Source organism: Pelophylax lessonae (genome assembly GCF_965119305.1).
Source record: "Pelophylax lessonae genome assembly, chromosome: 2".
In the NCBI taxonomy this organism is placed as follows: Eukaryota; Metazoa; Chordata; class Amphibia; order Anura; family Ranidae; genus Pelophylax; species Pelophylax lessonae.
The window spans coordinates 41196530-41216312 of NC_138769.1; the positions used below are offsets into that span (position 1 = coordinate 41196530).

Below are 19783 nucleotides of genomic sequence, written 5' to 3' on the forward strand. Positions count from 1 at the left end.
TTTTACAGTAAGATCTTACAAAAATCTTGCTAGATAGCGCACTAGTCTTTTTCACATTCACCTTTTCCCTCCCATGGTTCAGGGAGTCCTAGGTGCTGCTATTCACCAGCCTGGCTAGCGCATCCTTTTTTACAATTTAAACATCTTACAAGTGTTGGACATTACGGTGTGCAGATGGCTATTTTTTTCTGAATGTGTTGCAGTTCAGGGTGAGGACCAGGGCCGTTGAGAATTTATTCTCCTGGGGGGGGGGGGTTCAGCCTTGAGTACCCATAGAATAATAATTAGCACATCTGCCACGCTGTGACAAATTGTGGTGTGTATATATACAGTATATACAGCGCCCACAGCAGGCACATCTGTTAGTGAAGCAAATAGTAAACATGGCTTCGATGTCAGCCAGGCCCTGCCTGTCAGCCTCGTGGATAAGACAGGTGGTCTTCCCAGTAGCAGTGCGACTCCCACTGCTGACAGTCTACACTAGCCTAGCTGCTGTAAAATTGACCGATGCTCTGGGGGGGTTTAGACCCCCCTGCCCCCCCCCCCCCTTATCTACGCCCGCCTCTGGTGGGGACTAGTCCCTACTTGGCATCAGCACTGGGTGTAATCCACTATAGAAGACTTTGGAGCAGCACCAAACCTTTCCTTGTAAACAGTCATATAAGGTCTGTATGTACCTTTGGGACAAGGGGCTCTACAATGGTGTAAAAGCTCTTGTGTGACCCCAGACCTTTTATTGTTCAGACTGAACAGAACTCAGGCAGTGGGGCACTGACCGTCCGCTGAGCCCTACAAAGCAATGACTAGACAATGCTCACAAAGTATGACAAATAGCTCAGAAGAACCGGACTTGGACTGGTAACTTTCATAGGGACAACAACGTACCTTAAGAAGTAGGACATATAGGTGTAGGGACAATTCACAGCACCAAAACCAGACAGTAAGGCCATCAGTGTCACCCCAATGACACCCACTCGGCTGATCAGCTGCTCAATGGAGAGGATTCCTGCGGAGAAGAGTCAGAATGTAAGTACAGCTAGGAACCTCATCTAAAGCTATGTCAAACAAGGACAGGTCACGTGAGGACAGGTCACGCGAGGACAGGTCACGCGAGGACAGGTCACGCGAGGACAGGTCACGCGAGGACAGGTCACGCGAGGACAGGTCACACGAGGACAGGTCACACAGGGACAGGTCACACAGGGACAGGTCACACAGGGACAGGTCACACAGGGACAGGTCACACAAGGACAGGTCACACGGGGACAGGTCACACGGGGACAGGTCACACGAGGACAGGTCACACGAGGACAGGTCACACAAGGACAGGTCACACAGGGACAGGTCACAGAGAGACAGGTCACAGAGGGACAGGTTACAGAGGGACAGGTCACACAGGGACAGGTCACACAGGGACAGGTCACACAAGGACAGGTCACACAAGGACAGGTCACACGAGGGCAAGTCACACGAAGACAGGTCACACAAGGCAGGTCACACAAGGACAGGTCACACACGGACAGGTCACACAAGGACAGGTCACACATGGACAGGTCACACAAGGATAGGTCACACAAGGACAGGTCACACAAGGACAGGTCACACAAGGACAGGTCACACATGGACAAGTCACACAAGGACAGGTAACACATGGACAGGTCACACAAGGACAGGTCACACACAGACAGGTCACACAAGGACAGGTCACACAAGGACAGGTCACACAAGGACAGGTCACACAAGGACAAGTCACACAAGGACAGGTCACACAAACAAGGACAGGTCACACAAGGATATGTCACACATGGACAGGTCACACAAGGACCTGAAAACAAGGACATGTCGCACAAGGACCCACAAAACACTTAAAGTGGTTGTAAACCGCAGACATGAAATATGAATAAAGCATATCCCTCTATAGCGGGGCTCAGGAACCAGTAGATCGCGGACATGTGACTGGTAGATTGTGATCTGGGCTTGCTGATCCGCCATCCCAGAGCATTAAAGTAAAATGCAGAGGGACTACTTGTTCTAAGTTGGAGGTGTAGTAGGAGTCAAGATCCGCATATTCTGATGTCACCTTTGTAGTGTTGGCTCCTGTCCTATGCGGGGTGATGCCAACTGCACTCCACCTTTTATCCCGTCTAGCGGTCCCCAGAGTGGTTCCAGCAGCAGGAAAGCAGACATCTTCAGGTCAGTGTGAAGCAATACATTGGGCATAATAGTATAGGCCTGCTTTCACACTGATGTGCTGCAGTTTACCCACACCATGGGTGCAGTGCAGTGTTCCTGCAGCTTTTCTGCAGGTTTACTGATTTTAGCCACAGACTTAATTTATATCCTGTTGTTTTACCACCCCCCAACTTTACGTGTAAACGAGCACTAAGGATGCCGGTGTTGAATACAACTAAGGGCTCATTCAAAAGAGCAGCAGGCACCGCTGCTGCTCCTCTGAAAAGTGATCTGAGTGTGTTTGACAGGTGGTGAGGAAATTATATGTTGCCTCCTCACCACCTGATTTAAACTAAGGACTGCCGTGCACTGCACGTGATTTTGACACGGTAGCACAGCAATTAGAGGTTTAAATCAGGTGAGAGGAGGCGACACTGTGGCTGGTGATCTTTGACTTCACCCATGTAGTTCAGGTAGATCTCCACCTCTTTAAGGTTGCCTACCCCTGCTCTATAGTATGTACTTGTCTCAATAAAAAAATGTAATTTCTGGCCGCTGCTTCGTTCCCCTGCTATCTGCATGAATCACTTCTGAGAATTTCTCCTGAAGCCAAGAGAAAAAAGGTGACAAGGGAGGGATCTGCAGCTGATTGACAGCCTCAGTTCTGTTCCTGTGTGCAGGGAGGTGTGCCCCTTCCCACCAATCAGCTCTCAGAGCTCTCTTCACTAATCTCTGCAGAGTGTAACTTCAACTCTCCGCCCACTTTTTTCGGAAATCTCTGAAAAGCTGTATAAATTCAGCACCTTAAACAGATGTAGAGAAGACCACAGATAAACAGGTACAACCTATTTATTCTCGGTGTATCACCTAAAGATACATTGGGTATACTGAAATAATTTAACTTTTTGATGATATTCAAATTGTTTGAGATGCACCTGCTTGTGTGTGTGTGTGTAGGTGTATATATATATATATATATATATATATATACACACAGTGGGTACGGAAAGTATTCAGACCCCCTTAAATTTTTCACTCTTTGTTATATTGCAGCCATTTGCTAAAATCATTTAGGTTCATTCTTCTTCCTCATGAATGTACACATAGCACCCCATACTGACAGAAAAACACAGAATTGTTGACATTGTTGCAGATTTATTAAAAAAGAAAAACTGAAATATCACATGGTCCTAAGTATTCAGACCCTTTGCTGTGACACTCATATATTTAACTCAGGTGCTTTCCATTTCTTCTGATCATCCTTGAGATGGTTCTACACCTTCATTTGAGTCCAGCTGTGTTTGATTATACTGATTGGACTTGATTAGGAAAGCCACACACCTGTCAATATAAGACCTTCCAGATCACAATGCATGTCAGAGCAAATGAGAATCATGAGGTCAAAGGAACTGCCTGAAGAACTCAGAGACAGAATTGTGGCAAGGCACAGATCTGGCCAAGGTTACAAAAAGATTTCTGCTGCACTTAAGGTTCCTAAGAGCACAGTGGCCTCCATAATCCTCAAATGGAAGACGTTTGGGACAACCAGAACCCTTCCTAGAGCTGGCCGTCCGGCCAAACTGAGCTATCGGGGGAGAAGAGCCTTGGTGAGAGAGGTAAAGAAGAACCCAAAGATCACTGTGGCTGAGCTCCAGAGATGCAGTCAGGAGATGGGAGAAAGTTGTAGAAAGTCAACCATCACTGCAGCCCTCCACCAGTCGGGGCTTTATGGCAGAGTGGCCCGACGGAAGCCTCTCCTCAGTGTAAGACACATGAAAGCCTGCATGGAGTTTGCTAAAAAAACACCTGAAGGACTCCAAGATGGTGAGAAATAAGATTCTCTGGTCTGATGAGACCAAAATAGAACTTTTTGGCCTTAATTCTAAGTGGTATGTGTGGAGAAAACCAGGCACTGCTCATCACCTGTCCAATACAGTCCCAACAGTGAAGCATGGTGGTGGCAGCATCATGCTGTGGGGGTGTTTTTCAGCTGCAGGGACAGGACGACTGGTTGCAATCGAGGGAAAGATGAATGCGGCCAAGTACAGGGATATCCTGGACAAAAACCTTCTCCAGAGTGCTCTGGACCTCAGACTGGGCCGAAGGTTTACCTTCCAACAAGACAATGACCCTAAGCACACAGCTAAAATAACGAAGGAGTGGCTTCACAACAACTCCGCGACTGTTCTTGAATGGCCCAGCCAGAGCCCTGACTTAAACCCAATTGAGCATCTCTGGAGAGACCTAAAAATGGCTGTCCACCAACGTTTACCATCCAACCTGACAGAACTGGAGAGGATCTGCAAGGAGGAATGGCAGAGGATCCCCAAATCCAGGTGTGAAAGACTTGTTGCATCTTTCCCAAAAAGACTCCTGGCTGTATTAGATCAAAAGGGGGCTTCTACTAAATACTGAGCAAAGGGTCTGAATACTTAGGACCATGTGATATTTCAGTTTTTCTTTTTTAATAAATCTGCAACAATGTCAACAATTCTGTGTTTTTCTGTCAGTATGGGGTGCTATGTGTACATTCATGAGGAAGAAGAATGAACCTAAATGATTTTAGCAAATGGCTGCAATATAACAAAGAGTGAAAAATTTAAGGGGGTCTGAATACTTCCCGTACCCACTGTATATACATATATATATATATATATATATATATATATATATATATACACACACACACACACACACACACACACATATATATATATATTTTTTTTTTACTGAATATGATTAGTAAGGACAGAAAATATATAACTAGATACCGTGCTTTGGGCTGAGAATGGGGAAGGGGTCTCCCAGTTTCCAGAAGAAGTACATAAACGTCAACCACACGACACAGGCGAAGAGTAACCTCTGCCGATGCACTGCAGAGAGGGAAAGAAGGGGTTAACAGCGGGCACTCCACACATCACATGGAATGACTCTAACTAAACAAGAATAAAACAGAACAAAAATCAATAAACATTCTATACCCTCCACCACCCACCTGCAGATTTCAGACAAATCTTATAGTTTAATGAAGGATGATAAAGTACAACACTGGCAATAAGTATTTTTATTTTGTTAAATTTTTTATTTTATTTTAATAAATTTTTTTCTATAGTGCTTTTTTACCTGGGGACTTATTTCAAGAAGCTATCTTGCGCACACTCAATTGAGCCAAATACCAGAATCTTATATCTTATCCATTTTTTCATTCTTATTCGTCTCCTAAAGGAAAACGTTGCTTATGTAAAAGCAATACAAGAATATTATTTGTTACAATCTAAACCAATAATGGATTTTTTTTAACCCCTTGATGCTGGCCACACGGATATATGCGGCGCTGTTAAAACAACTTATCGTGCGGAGAGTGCGCTCCCTGCATGGTAGCCCGTTGGTACCAGAAAGCCCGTCATGCATACTTGCAATCGGGAGCTTTCCGATGATGTGACCGCCACTAACGTCGGTCACATGACCCAAATGCCCGCCTCCTGGCTTTTAGAACTCTTATAGGGCCAGAGCGATAGTCCGTGCGAAGAAGTTAAACAATAAAGTGACACTAAATTATATTCTTGTTCCCCAAAATAAACCATACACATCCACTAGTTTATAGCTTTGTAATCTATTTTTCATGAAATAATTTCTTACTTTGTTTTTCTGCCTCCTTGTTACATCCTCGGTGAGCCCCCAAACCTCTCCTTTTTCCCTCACTTCCATTTGCTTGGAATGAGCAGTGCACTCTCATTGTAGTCATGTATGCTGCTCTGTGCACAGTACACATGCCAAAGTCCAGCCTTTTTCAGCCAGAGTGCTGTGGCATCCTGGTGTGCCTCCTGGGTTCTTCAGGGGTGCCTTAGCAAAATGGCTAAAAATGGCAACAAACTGCCACAGGTTTTACTTTGTAGTATAAGTATAAGAATACTACTCACAAAAGTAGTAGTAGTGAAAGAGTGGCGATGGGAGGGTGGTGTGAAAAGATGGTCGTAAAGATTGAGGCCGGGCAGGGGCAGCAAATGTGCAGGTGCATGCACAGCATTGAGAGCAAGGAGAGCAAAGTCTCCTGACTCCTCCTGCCTCTGATGCCTAATCACCAATATCTCTATTATTAATATCCTTCTCTTTTAATCAAAATTAACCAAATCAACCAAAATCGTACTTCTTTTTTACGTTTTCAGAGCGCCGATCGCGCCGCTCACATGTGTGTCCCGACTCCCGCTGCCTCTCTCTTTCAGGCTCCTCTCCTCTGCGGGCCACGGCTCCACCCTTCCCGACTGACATCAGCAGGGAATCCTCGGCCCAGCCTGCCCCTTGTAGCTTTAGGAAGGGGAGAGGAGAGGACAGAGGAGGGAGCCGGCGGATAACAGCTAATTTTTTTAAACACAGATACAGTGACAGGGGCATCGTCGCATGGGCACACACACTGTGGATTATTAAACAGACAGGACTTTGATGGGGAAGGAAGTTGAGATTCCGGGGGGGGGGGGGGGGCACTAGACCCACCCCCCCCCCTTGCGGACGCCCATGCTCCCAGCTCATTCACGGCATCTGTAAGATATTAAGTATAGATCTGGGTGGTGGGGATGATATTCCTCCTTAGCGCACTGCCAAGAGTTACATCATCAGTAGGCACCCAATGGCCAAAGAGGAGTAGCACAGGACCTGGAAGGATGCAGCCGAATAAATGGCATAGGCAGGAGACAGAGTGGAAATAGCAGGCTCAGGCCAGTCATTGCTATTAGGTAGGGATTAACTGAAATAACGTCCATCGAAAATAGGGTTATCAGTCGATAGAAAAATAAATCTCTCTTTGCTGGATTGGGATGTCTTTTTGCTGGATTGGGCTGTCTCTTTGCTGGATGGGGCTGCCTCTTTGCTGGATTGGGCTGTCTCTGTGGCCATTACTATGCTCCAGTGCCGGCCCCCAATCGCCCACCTATTTTTGTGTGACGCCATTTCGGTTTTCGGCCGAGTGCATCCTGAATTTTCCGTTTCGGTCCAGAATTTCGGTGCACCCCTACTATTAGGTAAACGTTCCAAAGTATGCTGCGTAAATCCCTCTCCTGCCAGTGGACTTTCGTTCCATTTCAATGTCTAAGGACTCGGCACAGTTGCACTGTAGGGAAAGAACACAAAGAACAGCGCCCACACCTATCCCTAAACTACTAAACAAATCTGAAGATACCCATGCTTGTGCCTATTCTTATTTGGTTCTCTTTAAGTGTCACCATTAACCCAGTATTTACCTTAAATTACCATTTTGGGCAATGTGAAAGCCATATCATACTTTTCACAGTAATTTACAAATTTCAACGAAACACTCAGGTCACTGGAATCTTTCATTCTTTGCTGTGCGCGAATGTGTTATAATGCCCAATAAAGTGGATTGTGTTCGGGTAGCTCGTTCGTATTGCAGCCTATCAGTGTCTCCTCATCAGTGCCTATCACTGCAGCCTATCAGTGCAGATCGGTGCCTCCTTATGAGTGCAGCCTCATCAGTGCCCATTAGTTCTGCCTATCAGTGCCTCATCTGGGCCCATCACTGTCGCCTCTCAGTGCCTCCTTATGAGTGCAGCCTCATTAGTGCCTATCAATGAGGCCTATAAGTGCCCATCAGTGCAGCCTATCAGTGCCCATAAGTGCAGATCAGTGCCTCCTTATGAGTGCAGCCTCAGCAGTGCCCATCAATGCAGCCTATCAGTGCCCATCAGTGAAGATCAGTGCCTCCTTATGAGTGCAGCTTCATCAGTGCCCATTAATTTAGCCTATAAGTGCCCATCAGTGCAGCCTATCAGTGCAGATCAGTGCCTCCTTATGAAAGCAGCCTCATCAGTGCCCATCAATTCTGCCTATCAGTGCCTCATCTGGGCCCATCACTGTCGCCTCTCAGTGCCTCCTTATGAGTGCAGCCTCATTAGTGCCTATCAATGAGGCCTATAAGTGCCCATCAGTGCAGCCTATCAGTGCCCATAAGTGCAGATCAGTGCCTCCTTATGAGTGCAGCCTCATCAGTGCCCATCAATGCAGCCTATAAGTGCCCATCAGTGCAGCCTATCAGTGCCTCCTTATGAATGCAGCCTCATCAGTGCCCATCAATGCAGCCTATCAGTGCCCATCGGTGAAGATCAGTGCCTCCTTATGAGTGCAGCCTCATCAGTGCCCTTTAATTCAGCCTATAAGTGCCCATCAGTGCAGCCTATCAGTGCCCATAAGTGCAGATCAGTGCCTCCTTATGAGTGCAGCCTCATCAGTGCCCATCAATGCAGCCTATCAGTGCCCATCAGTGAAGATCAGTGCCTCCTTATGAGTGCAGCCTCATCAGTGCCCATTAATTCAGCCTATAAGTGCCCATCAGTGCAGCATATCAGTGCAGATCAGTGCCTCCTTATGAAAGCAGCCTCATCAGTGCCCATCAATGCAGCCTATCAGTGCCCATCGGTGAAGATCAGTGCCTCCTTATGAGTGCAGCCTCATCAGTGCCCATTAATTCAGCCTATAAGTGCCCATCAGTGCAGCCTATCAGTGCCCATCAGTGCAGCCTATCAGTGCCCCCTTATGAGTGCAGCCTCATCAGTGCCCATCAGTGCAGCCTATCAGTGCTCATCAGTGAAGAAGAAAAATTACCTATTTGCAAATTTTTTTTTATTTTTTTTTTTTTTGGGGGGGGGGGGGGTTTCTTGTTTGTTTAGCAAGAAATAAAAAGCCCAGTGGCAATTAAATACCACCAAAAGAATGTTCTATCTGACAATGATAAAAATGTCTTTTGGGTACAGTGCTGCATGACAGCGCAATTGTCATTAAGTGCCGGTTCACACTTATGCGCTTGCGCTTGCAATGCGAATTTGCAGTGCGAGTTTACCTTGTGTTTTTCAATAGTACCAGCGCGATTGTAATGAAAATTTGATTGCGTTGATTATGTTAATTAAGCTCAGGAGGGGTGAAGCTGAGGGGAAAATCAAACAAAAAATAAGAATTCGCACATATCTGAACTGATAATGCGAGTCCAGACCGATTTACATTGATGTCTATGGAGACTAATTTCGCAACGCAACGCTGTAAACTCGCACAAGACCCTTTTTATCATCGCATCACATTTGCATCTGGATCGCAACGCATAGATGTGAACGACCGTCACGAATTCAATGTATTTTATAAATGCATGCGATTGGAGACTATTTAGAACGCATCACATTCGCAGTACAAGCGCATAAGTGTGAACCGGCACTCAAAGTGCAACAGAACTGAAAGCTGAAAAATGGTCTGGGCAGGAAGGAGGTGAAAGTGTGGGGTACAAGCGGGTAAAGCTGTAGGAAAGAACACTCATATCAAACAATCATCATTTATATCACCTCTATGTATTTAGGGCATTTAGTAGCTTTGTACTCACACAGTCGAATATTGCTCACCACAAAGTAGCCAATGTAAAACGGGACCACAAAGACCAGGACCAATAGGATGACACAGAGATTGAGCTTCCAGTGGAAGTATCTGGAGCTGGAAAACAATCATTAATATATAGGTTAATAAAAAGGCTCCGATCCATAGACATCCTCTCCCCGCTACACACTAAGTAATAAGCTTATAAATAATGCAGGACTAAGATCAATAATATGAAAAGTGGCAGAAATTGAATTTCAGTTTTCTGGAGCAGTAAAGCCCAGGTCCAACTTACCCCCAAACATTTCAGTATACGCACCTTAAAGCCCAACTCTGGGCAAAAAAAAGTTGTGCCCACACCGCAAGGGTTAAGTGCTCATTTAGTTCAGCGGGGGGGGGGGGGGAGCCTTTTACTCACCTGATCCTCGGCTCTGCTGGCCAACGGCGCTCCCCCCTGATCCAGATGGGGACTGTTTTCTGGCATCCTCACATCCCCAGCAGGTTTATGGAGCCTCCTCCACCGACGTAAAACTGGTGGGCAGTCCGGAAGTGGATAAAAGAGACACGGTCATCTTGCCCATATAGGGAAAAGTTAGTGTCTCTGGAAAGGACTTCCTTCCAACCCCCCATACCTGCGTTCCTGTGCTGATCCTTGCTTCTCTGCAGCCAATGACCATACCTGAAACATAGAGGTAGGGTAGAGCAGTGGTCCTCAACTCCGGTCCTCAGGACCCACTAACAGGCCAGATTTTAAGTATTACCTTGGGGAGATGCAGACTAGAGTACTGCAATCACTGAGCAGCAAATTATATGACCTGGGATGTATTTCAGTTATCTAGCAAACCTGGCCTGTTAGTGGGCCCTGAGGACCAGGGTTGAGGACCAGGGTGGTAGAGAATGGGATCTGCTCCTCTGTGACAGTGCATGTGGCCAGCAGCCAATCGATAGGTCTGAGAACTGTCACATGTCCAGGGAAGTAATGCCACCATTCTCCCAGGTTGCCGATGGCTGCTGAGGGGGAAGGAGCTGCGAGGGAGTGCATGTAGAGTGGGTATAATTTGTTAGGGGTCTTCCCTTTGCAGAGATACATGGGGGTGGATTTAATAAAGGCAAAACTTTGCAAGTGCAGTTGCACTATTTTCTCCAGAGCTTCGTAAATTTGGTAAAGCTCTGCTGATTTCCATCATTCAATTATTTGCAAGCAAAAATACATTTTTTTTGTGTCCTTGCACATTATTGGGTAGGCAACTGAACTTGCAAAGTGGACAGTCTTTTTACCTTTAGTAAATAAACCCCCTGTCTCTTGCAGGGCTTTTTTTCCCACTCCTAGTAGCTGAGTGATGGGTGAAATCAGGGCCGGGACAAGGGGTGGGCAGGAGGGACGGTTGCCAGGGCACCGTGGTATCATGTGAGGTAGGGGGGCACCACAAGGATATTGGGGAGGGGATTCATGTTAAGATGGGGAGTTTGGGGGAGTATGATTTGTTCTAGGAAGGCAAATTTAGGGAGGTGGGCTAGGAGTGGTGATTTGGCGGATTTGTATTGGGAGAGGGAATTTGGGGGGGGTTTGTGCTATAAAATTAAAACAGTAGAGGGGAAATATTTTTTTAGGGGGGATATTTGTGCTAGTAGGTTTGTGCTAGAATGGGGGATTGGGGGAGGGGACTTGTGCTGGAAGTGGAGGATTTGGAGTGAGGGAGAGGATTTGGACGCTTGGAGGGGAAATTTGAGAGGTTGAGGATGTGTGCTAGAAGGGGAAAGTTTTTTTTGTTTTTTTGTTGGGGGGGGGGTGGGATTTGTGCTGGGAGCATATGGGGAGAGGATTTGAGCTGGTGGGGATGGGGGGGGGGGGACAAAGATTTGTGCTGGGAAGGGGGATTTCAGCAGGGGGCAGATTTGAACTGGGAGGAGGGGGAATTTATGCTTAGGTGGTGAGCATTTATATTAATGTTCTTTTAGGGGGGGGAGGGTGTTTTTGTTGACATATACTGCTCATTCATTTTTTTTTTTTTTTTAGGGGGGAGCAATTTGGCATTTTCGCCCTGGGCTCTAGGTGACCTCGTCCCAGCTCTGGGTGAAATTATTGCATTACATCTCCTGGACTTATCTCTATTATTTATATATGACGGGTTCACAGTACTCCCGAAAGATAGCTATTGCTGCAGTTCCGGGGGCCGAAGCTGATACTTCTGATTGTGGCATCTTTAACAGTGGAGTCCCTGCAGCTGTTATGCCCACTCCTCCCCTCCTCCTGCCCAATCACAGAAGCCTTTGTATTATGTGAACACTTTCACAAAATACAAAGGCTTCTGTGAATAGACAGCAGAGGGGAAGAGGAGGCATAGCTGCTGTGTGTGCTTCTGTCCTCTCAGATCCCAGAGTGTCTCTCCAGCAGAGCAATAAACCCCTCAGATGTAAATAACTGGAATAAGTCCAGGAGGTGTCATGCACCTTTTCCGATGTGTGCCTTTGTCTGAATTTCTGGATTTCAGCTTTAATGAAGCTTTATTAAACCCAAAACTACATGTAAATCAGTCAGGTATAAGATTGCAGGATACATAAAAAAACATTAAAAGAAATCCCTAACAAGCTACTTGAGGTCAAGGGTTCCTTGTAGGGTCATGATTTTTCCTCACCTGCTGTTTAGCAGTCCCAGGATCTCAAAAATAATCAGTTCAAACATAGTGCAGGAAAAAGCGAAAGTAACAGAGAAGACAACTTGAACGACATACTGCCGCACCTGTGAGACAGAACAGAAATCAAATGGTTACGGCCATGGCTATACAAAATGGCTGCCACCCTGAAGGCTTCCTCTACAATTACCAGGAGGCAGAACAGGACAGAAAGGAGCCATAGCTGGTCACACACAATACGTCTGTCTAAATAAAGACAGACAGACAGACAAACGGACAGGTGTTAGTAAATCTACAGGCAAGATTTACATCCGATGCAGTTGTTTATCTATAAAATGAGGATGGGAGTTGCTCATCTATAAAATGAGGATAGGAGTTGCCCATCTATAAAATGAGGATGGAAGTTGCCCATCTATAAAATGAGGATGGGAGTTGCCCATCTATAAAATGAGGATATGAGTTGCCCATCTATAAAATGGGGATAGGAGTTGCCCATCTATAAAATGGGGACGGGAGTTGCCCATCTATAAAATGAGGATGGGAGTTGCCCATCTATAAAATGAGGATGGGAGTTGCCCATCTATAAAATGAGGATGGGAGTTGCCCATCTATAAAATGAGGATGGGAGTTGCCCATCTATAAAATGAGGATGGGAGTTGCCCATCTATAAAATGAGGATGGGAGTTGCCCATCTATAAAATGAGGATGGGAGTTGCCCATCTATAAAATGAGGATGGGAGTTGCCCATCTATAAAATGAGGATGGGAGTTGCCCATCTATAAAATGAGGATGGGAGTTGCCCATCTATAAAATGAGGATGGGAGTTGCCCATCTATAAAATGAGGATGGGAGTTACCCATCTATAAAATGAGGATGGGAGTTGCCCATCTATAAAATGAGGATGGGAGTTGCCCATCTATAAAATGAGGATGGGAGTTGCCCATCTATAAAATGAGGATGGGAGTTGCCCATCTATAAAATGAGGATGGGAGTTGCCCATCTATAAAATGAGGATGGGAGTTGCCCATCTATAAAATGAGGATGGGAGTTGCCCATCTATAAAATGAGGATGGGAGTTGCCCATCTATAAAATGAGGATGGGAGTTGCCCATCTATAAAATGAGGATGGGAGTTGCCCATCTATAAAATGAGGATGGGAGTTGCCCATCTATAAAATGAGGATGGGAGTTGCCCATCTATAAAATGAGGATGGGAGTTGCCCATCTATAAAATGAGGATGGGAGTTGCCCATCTATAAAATGAGGATGGGAGTTGCCCATCTATAAAATGAGGATGGGAGTTGCCCATCTATAAAATGAGGCTGGGAGTTGCCCATCTATAAAATGAGGCTGGGAGTTGCCCATCTATAAAATGAGGCTGGGAGTTGCCCATCTATAAAATGAGGATGGGAGTTGCCCATCTATAAAATGAGGATGGGAGTTGCCCATCTATAAAATGAGGATGGGAGTTGCCCATCTATAAAATGAGGATGGGAGTTGCCCATCTATAAAATGAGGATGGGAGTTGCCCATCTATAAAATACCCAGAACAGATGGTTTTCTGAATTTGTGACTTAGCATACTGCATGCTTGTTTCAAGAATAAACCCAGAAACAGCCAACTAACTAGCATTTTCAGAAGCAGGTCAGCAATGGCAGCCTTCATTTTTTTTCTTAGTTCAGGTAACCTGTAGACTAGTATTGGCCCCAGTTCACCCAGCTCAAGGATCCTTAACCTCCCTGGCGGTAATCCAAAGTGTGGCTCGGGGTTAACTTTCAGTACCAAAAGCGGTAACCCTGAGCCACACTCGGAGTTACCCTGTAGTGAAACTTACCTTATCCCTACGATGTCCTCCAGCCGATGCCGGTGTTCTATCAGAATCCCACTACTGATCAGATTCTGTAACCGGAAGTGACAGCCGAGAAAACCTACTGCGCATGCGCCATGCGTTCCGACATGGCCGCTATGCGTTCCAATAGGTTTCTTAATGTGACAGAACACAAAGCAGCGGAGGACATCTTCTTACACCCACACACCTCTTGAATTTCAGACTTATTTTTGTAGTAAACTCACCTTATATACTAAATAAGACTATTTCACCGCGACCGAGGGAAAAAGTTTATTTCACTATATAATCAGTTTGTCGCTGAGCAGTGCGGGGTGTACCAAGATGGCCGTCGCCACCTTCTACCTGCAGGTTACTTGCTATATTTACTATGTTACAATAATAATAATAGAAATGTAATACTGTTATTCAGTCTATAAGGTCAGTTTACTGGTAAAGTAAATCTAAAATTCAAGACTTGCGTGGGTGTAAGAAGATGTCCGCCGCTGCTTGGTGTTCTGTCACATTAGGAAACCTATTGGAATGCATAGCGGCCATGTTGGAACGCATGGCGCATGCGCAGTAATTTTTTATTTCCGAACGTCACTTCCGGTTGCAGAATCTGATAGGTAGCGCTATTCTGATAAAACGCCGGCATCCGTCTTCTAGGTTCAGGCAGGAAATTAAAAAAAGTACACAAAACATGACATCATACATAGTAATCTGTTAGAATTACATTATTGTATCACATCATTTCACCTCAGTTTTGTCCAGTGCCCTGCCTGCACTTTTACTGTTTTATTTCTTTTATTTTTATTAATAATTGATTCTTTTAATTTATAAATTTATTAATTTTTATTTACTTTTACTGTATAATTCCTTTTATTTATATTAATAATTTTTATTAATAATTTATTAATCATTTTTATTCACTTTTACTGTATAATTCATTTTATTTATATAAATTTTTATTAATAATTTATTAATCATTTTTATTCACTTTTACTGTATAATTCCTTTTATTTATATTAATCATTTTTATTAATAATGTATTAATCATTTTTATTCACTTTTACTGTTTAATTCCTTTTATTTATATTAATAATTTTTATTAATAATTTATTAATTAAAAATTGTTGTATAGGTGTGTGATTCCTAAAGAACTTTTCAGTTCTGTTTAGCCATCATCCCGAGAGAAATTTGGATGTGGGGTTGGTGCCTCAGGTCAAAAATTGGGACTTTAGGGGCTCAATATATATGTTCATAAGAGATTGTTGTTTTTTATATAAAAAATATAAATTTTATTATATGTATTGCCACATATAATATAATTTCACAAATATATACAAGATCCAAGAAAGTATTCAAGTAATCATATATTGGTGTATGGGTTATAGACCCATTAGTGATCGTGAGTAGAGAAGAAAAGTAAGAAAAAGTGACACGGTGGTATGGTGACAATCACTGTCTCTCTATTGTTCCACGCTTTGGGTGTAGCGTCGGATCCATAGGGAGGGTGTTCAAATGTCCTACGCGTTTCGGCCAAGAGGCCTTTATCAAGGAAAGTATGTCAACCACATCTGTAAGTATAGTAAATAAATGATTTAGGTGTATATTATTTGAACCAATCGAAATGTTTGTTTTCCTTTGGTCATATAATAAAAAACATACTTGTTAGGTAAAGATTCTGCTTCTGGTCCTAGCCTCCGGAGGCTAGGACCAGAAGCAGAATCTTTACCTAACAAGTATGTTTTTTACTCCGGAGGCTAGGACCAGAAGCAGAATCTTTACCTAACAAGTATGTTTTTTATTATATGACCAAAGGAAAACAAACATTCCGATTGGTTCAAATAATATACACCTAAATCATTTATTTACTATACTTACAGATGTGGTTGACATACTTTCCTTGATAAAGGCCTCTTGGCCGAAACGCGTAGGACATTTGAACACCCTCCCTATGGATCCGACGCTACACCCAAAGCGTGGAACAATAGAGAGACAGTGATTGTCACCATACCACCGTGTCACTTTTTCTTACTTTTCTTCTCTACTCACGATCACTAATGGGTCTATAACCCATACACCAATATATGATTACTTGAATACTTTCTTGGATCTTGTATATATTTGTGAAATTATATTATATGTGGCAATACATATAATACATTTATATTTTTTATATAAAAAACAACAATCTCTTATGAACATATATATTGAGCCCCTAAAGTCCCAATTTTTGACCTGAGGCACCAACCCCACATCCAAATTAATAATTGTTATTCACTTTTACTGTATAATTCCTTTTATTTATATTAATATTTTTTATTAATAATTTATTCATTAATCATTTTTATTCACTTTTACTGTTTTATTCCTAAGTATTACAGGCCTACAATAAAAAACAACAGATTTCCATGCAAAACAATGTACCGCTTTGACATTCAAAAATAGTGACCTAATCAGACCGCCATGGAGGTTAAGCAATTCTGTATGGAGGAACTCACCTCATAGTCCTTGAAGAGCTGCCGCATGAAAAACAGCCAACCGAAGCCAAAGAACAGCAGCTGGGAGGACACAAAAAGAGAAACATGGTGCTGTTAAAGTGTTGGGAGAAACATGAAAGCTACAGAGAGTATAAAGAAGAACGGCTGTGCTCTGATGTCATCACTCCTTCAGGAAAAAAATTTTTGTTCTAGGTCTATAATCCAACAGTCCTTGCCCATAGCCACACCCCCTGACGCGTTTCGCCCTGATTGGGCTTATTTGTGGAAAGTGACTAAGCCCAATGAGGACGAGGCGTGTCAGAGGGATGTGGCTATGGGCGGGGACTGTTGGATTTTTGTTTGTTTGTTTTTTTAAAATGACTAATAAGATCAGCGTGCGGCCAATTGCACATAAACTCTAAGGCCCCTTTTACATGATCGGACTGATCAGGTCCGTCTGTCCGTTTTTCAGGCAGGCCTGATTGGGCCTCCTATTGACTTCTATGGGGAGGCGGATGTCAGCGGACAAGTGTCTGCTGACACCCGCCTGGCATCCGATCCGACAAGATCATCTGAAAACAGACGGATGGCGATATGTTTGCCTTTCGTCCAGCGGGTGATTGGATGAAAATGGACAGGCGGTCCGTTTTCATCCGATCTCCCCATAGAGGACAGTGGGACTCTGGGAGGTCTGTCTCCTCACAGTGAGCAGAGAAGGACCTGTCATCTGCCTGCTCAGCGGGGATCAATGAAGCGATCCCCACTGAGCAAGCAGAGTCCGTCCAAATAGATCCGCCCCGTGTGAAGGGGGCCCTATGGTGACATTGAGCGAGGACTGAGTCTGCTGGCTTCCACCAGACAAACCCCAGACTGGGGAAGATGAAAGAAGTCCGGAGAAGCGCAGTGTACACTTACCGGCCACTTTATTAGGTACACCTGTTCAATTGCTTGGTAGCACACATTGCTAATCAGCCAATTACATGGCAGCACCTCAAAGCATTTAGGCATCTAGATGTGGTGAAGACAACTTGCTGAAGTTCAAACTGAGCATCAGAATGGGGAAGAAAGGAGATTTAAGTGACTTTGAACGTGGCATGGTTGTTGGTGCCAGATGGGCTGGTCTCAGTATTTCAAAAACGGCTGATCTACTGGGATTTTCACACACAACCATCTCTCAGGTTTACAGAGAATGGTCCGAAAAAGAGAAAATATCCAGTGAACGGCAGTTGTGTGGAGGAAAATGCCTTGTTGATGTCAGAGGAGAATGGGCAGACTGGTGCCAGATGATATAAAGGCAACAGTAACTCAAATGATCACTCGTTACAACCAAGGTATGCAGAATACCATCTCTGAGCGCACAACACATCAATCCTTGAAGCAGATGGGCTACAGCAGCAGAAGACCACACCGGGTGCCACTCCTGTCTGATAAGAACCGGAAACTGAGGATACAATTCGCACAGGCTCACCAAAATTGGACAATAGAAGATTGGAAAAACATTTCCTGGTTTGTGTCTTGAGTTCAGCTGCAACATTCAGATGGTGGGGTCAGAATTTGGCATAAACAACATGAAAGCATGGATCCATCCTGCCTTGTAATAAGGCTGGTGGTGTAATGGTGTGGGGGATATTTTCTTAGCACCCTTTGGGCCCCTTAGTACCAATTGAGCATCATTTAACCGCCACGGCCTACCTGAGTATTGTTGCTGACCATGTCCATCCCTTTATGACTACAGTGTCCCCATCTCCTGATGGCTCCTTCCAGCAGGATAATGCACCATGTCACACAGCCCAAATCATCTCATCACTGGTTTCTTCACCATGACAATGAGGTCACTGTACTTCAATGGCCTCCACAGTCACCACATCTCGTCCAATAGAGCACCTTTGGGATGTGGTAGAACGGGAGATTCCCATCATGGATGTGCAGCTGAGAAATCTGCAGCAACTGCGTGATGCTATCATGTCACTATGGGCCAACACCTTGTTAAATCTATGCCACCAAGAATGAAGGCAAAAGGGGGTCCAACCCAGCACTAGCAAGGTGTACCTAATAAATTGGCCGGTATATACAGTATCTCACAAAAGTTAGTACACCCCTCACATATTTTAAAAGATTTTATTCTATCAACCTGTGAAGCTCTGGTGAACTCCATGCCCAAGAGGGTTAAGGCAGTGCTGGAAAATAATGGGGGCCACACAAAATATTGACACTTTGGGCCCAATTTGGACATTTTCACTTAGGGGTGTACTTACTTTTGTTGCCAGAGGTTTAGACATTAATGGCTGTGTTGAGTTATTTTGATGGGACAGGAAATTTACACTGTTATACAAGCTGGACACTCACTACTTTATATTGTAGCAAAGTGTCATTTCTTCAGGGCAGTGTTAATTTTGGCAGCAAATTTCAATTTAGTTTTAGTCTTAGTCTTAGGACTAAAATGGCATTTTAGTTTTAGTCCCATTTTAGTCTTCTGCAAGTGTTTTAGTTTTAGGTCGTATTTAGTCGACTAAAAATCCAGTACATTTTAGTCGACTAAAACGTCCTACATTTTAATCATCTATAATGGAATGGGTGTAGTTCAATTGTAATTTGTAATGCATTATTTAACCACTTGCCGACCAGTCACTGGGACTGTACTGCAGCAAAGTGTCTCGTTCCCATCCAGCGACGTAGACCTACGCCGCTGGACTCCTCCCCTTCTGGGCGGCAGTCGCGCACCGCCGGAGGCTCGCTCCTGCTGTATTCAGTCACAGCGGGAGTCGGGCCAGGGGAGGAGCAGCGGCGATTGCCGCTGCTCTTCCCCGATCGTCGGGGAATCGAGTGTGGAGATCCGCCCGCTTGTGTAAACAGAGCGGGTGGATCTCCTAAGTGACAGCAGGGTCAGATTGCAGGATTCAGCATAGCTGAACATCCGATTTGTCCCTGTGTCACTCAGTCACCTCCCCCCCCACACGTTAGTAAGCACCAGGCATACATTAACCCCTCCCTCTCCAATAAAATGAACCCCTTCCCTGCCAGTGTCATTTTTACAGTAACAGTGCATATTTATAGCACTGATTACTGCAGTAATGTCACTGGTACCCCCAAAAGTGTCAAAAATGTCAGTCAGGGGTCCGATCTGTCCGCCGCAATGACGCAGTCCCGCAAAAAAAAAAAAAAAAAAAAAAAAAAAAAAAAAATCGCAGATCGCCGCCATTACTCGTTAAAAAAAAAAAACACCAAAAATGACAAAAATCTTTCCCGTAGTTAGTAAACGCAATAACTTTTGCGCAAACCAATCAAAATACGCTTATTGTGATT

At 44.4% G+C, this 19783-nt stretch overlaps 1 protein-coding gene across 1 annotated transcript in view; it reads right to left on the reverse strand.

Annotated features, from left to right (window-relative positions):
* Positions 1–19783, reverse strand: part of GPR89B (G protein-coupled receptor 89B) — a 98833-nt gene that overhangs the window by 73152 nt on the left and 5898 nt on the right. The window contains exons 2-6 of the mRNA XM_082246757.1: positions 16502–16561; positions 12174–12277; positions 9548–9654; positions 4944–5045; positions 886–1006 (exon numbers count right to left, since the gene is read on the reverse strand). Of these exons, the coding sequence (XP_082102883.1) occupies positions 886–1006; positions 4944–5045; positions 9548–9654; positions 12174–12277; positions 16502–16561 (494 nt within the window). The remainder of the gene's footprint in view (positions 1–885; positions 1007–4943; positions 5046–9547; positions 9655–12173; positions 12278–16501; positions 16562–19783) is intronic.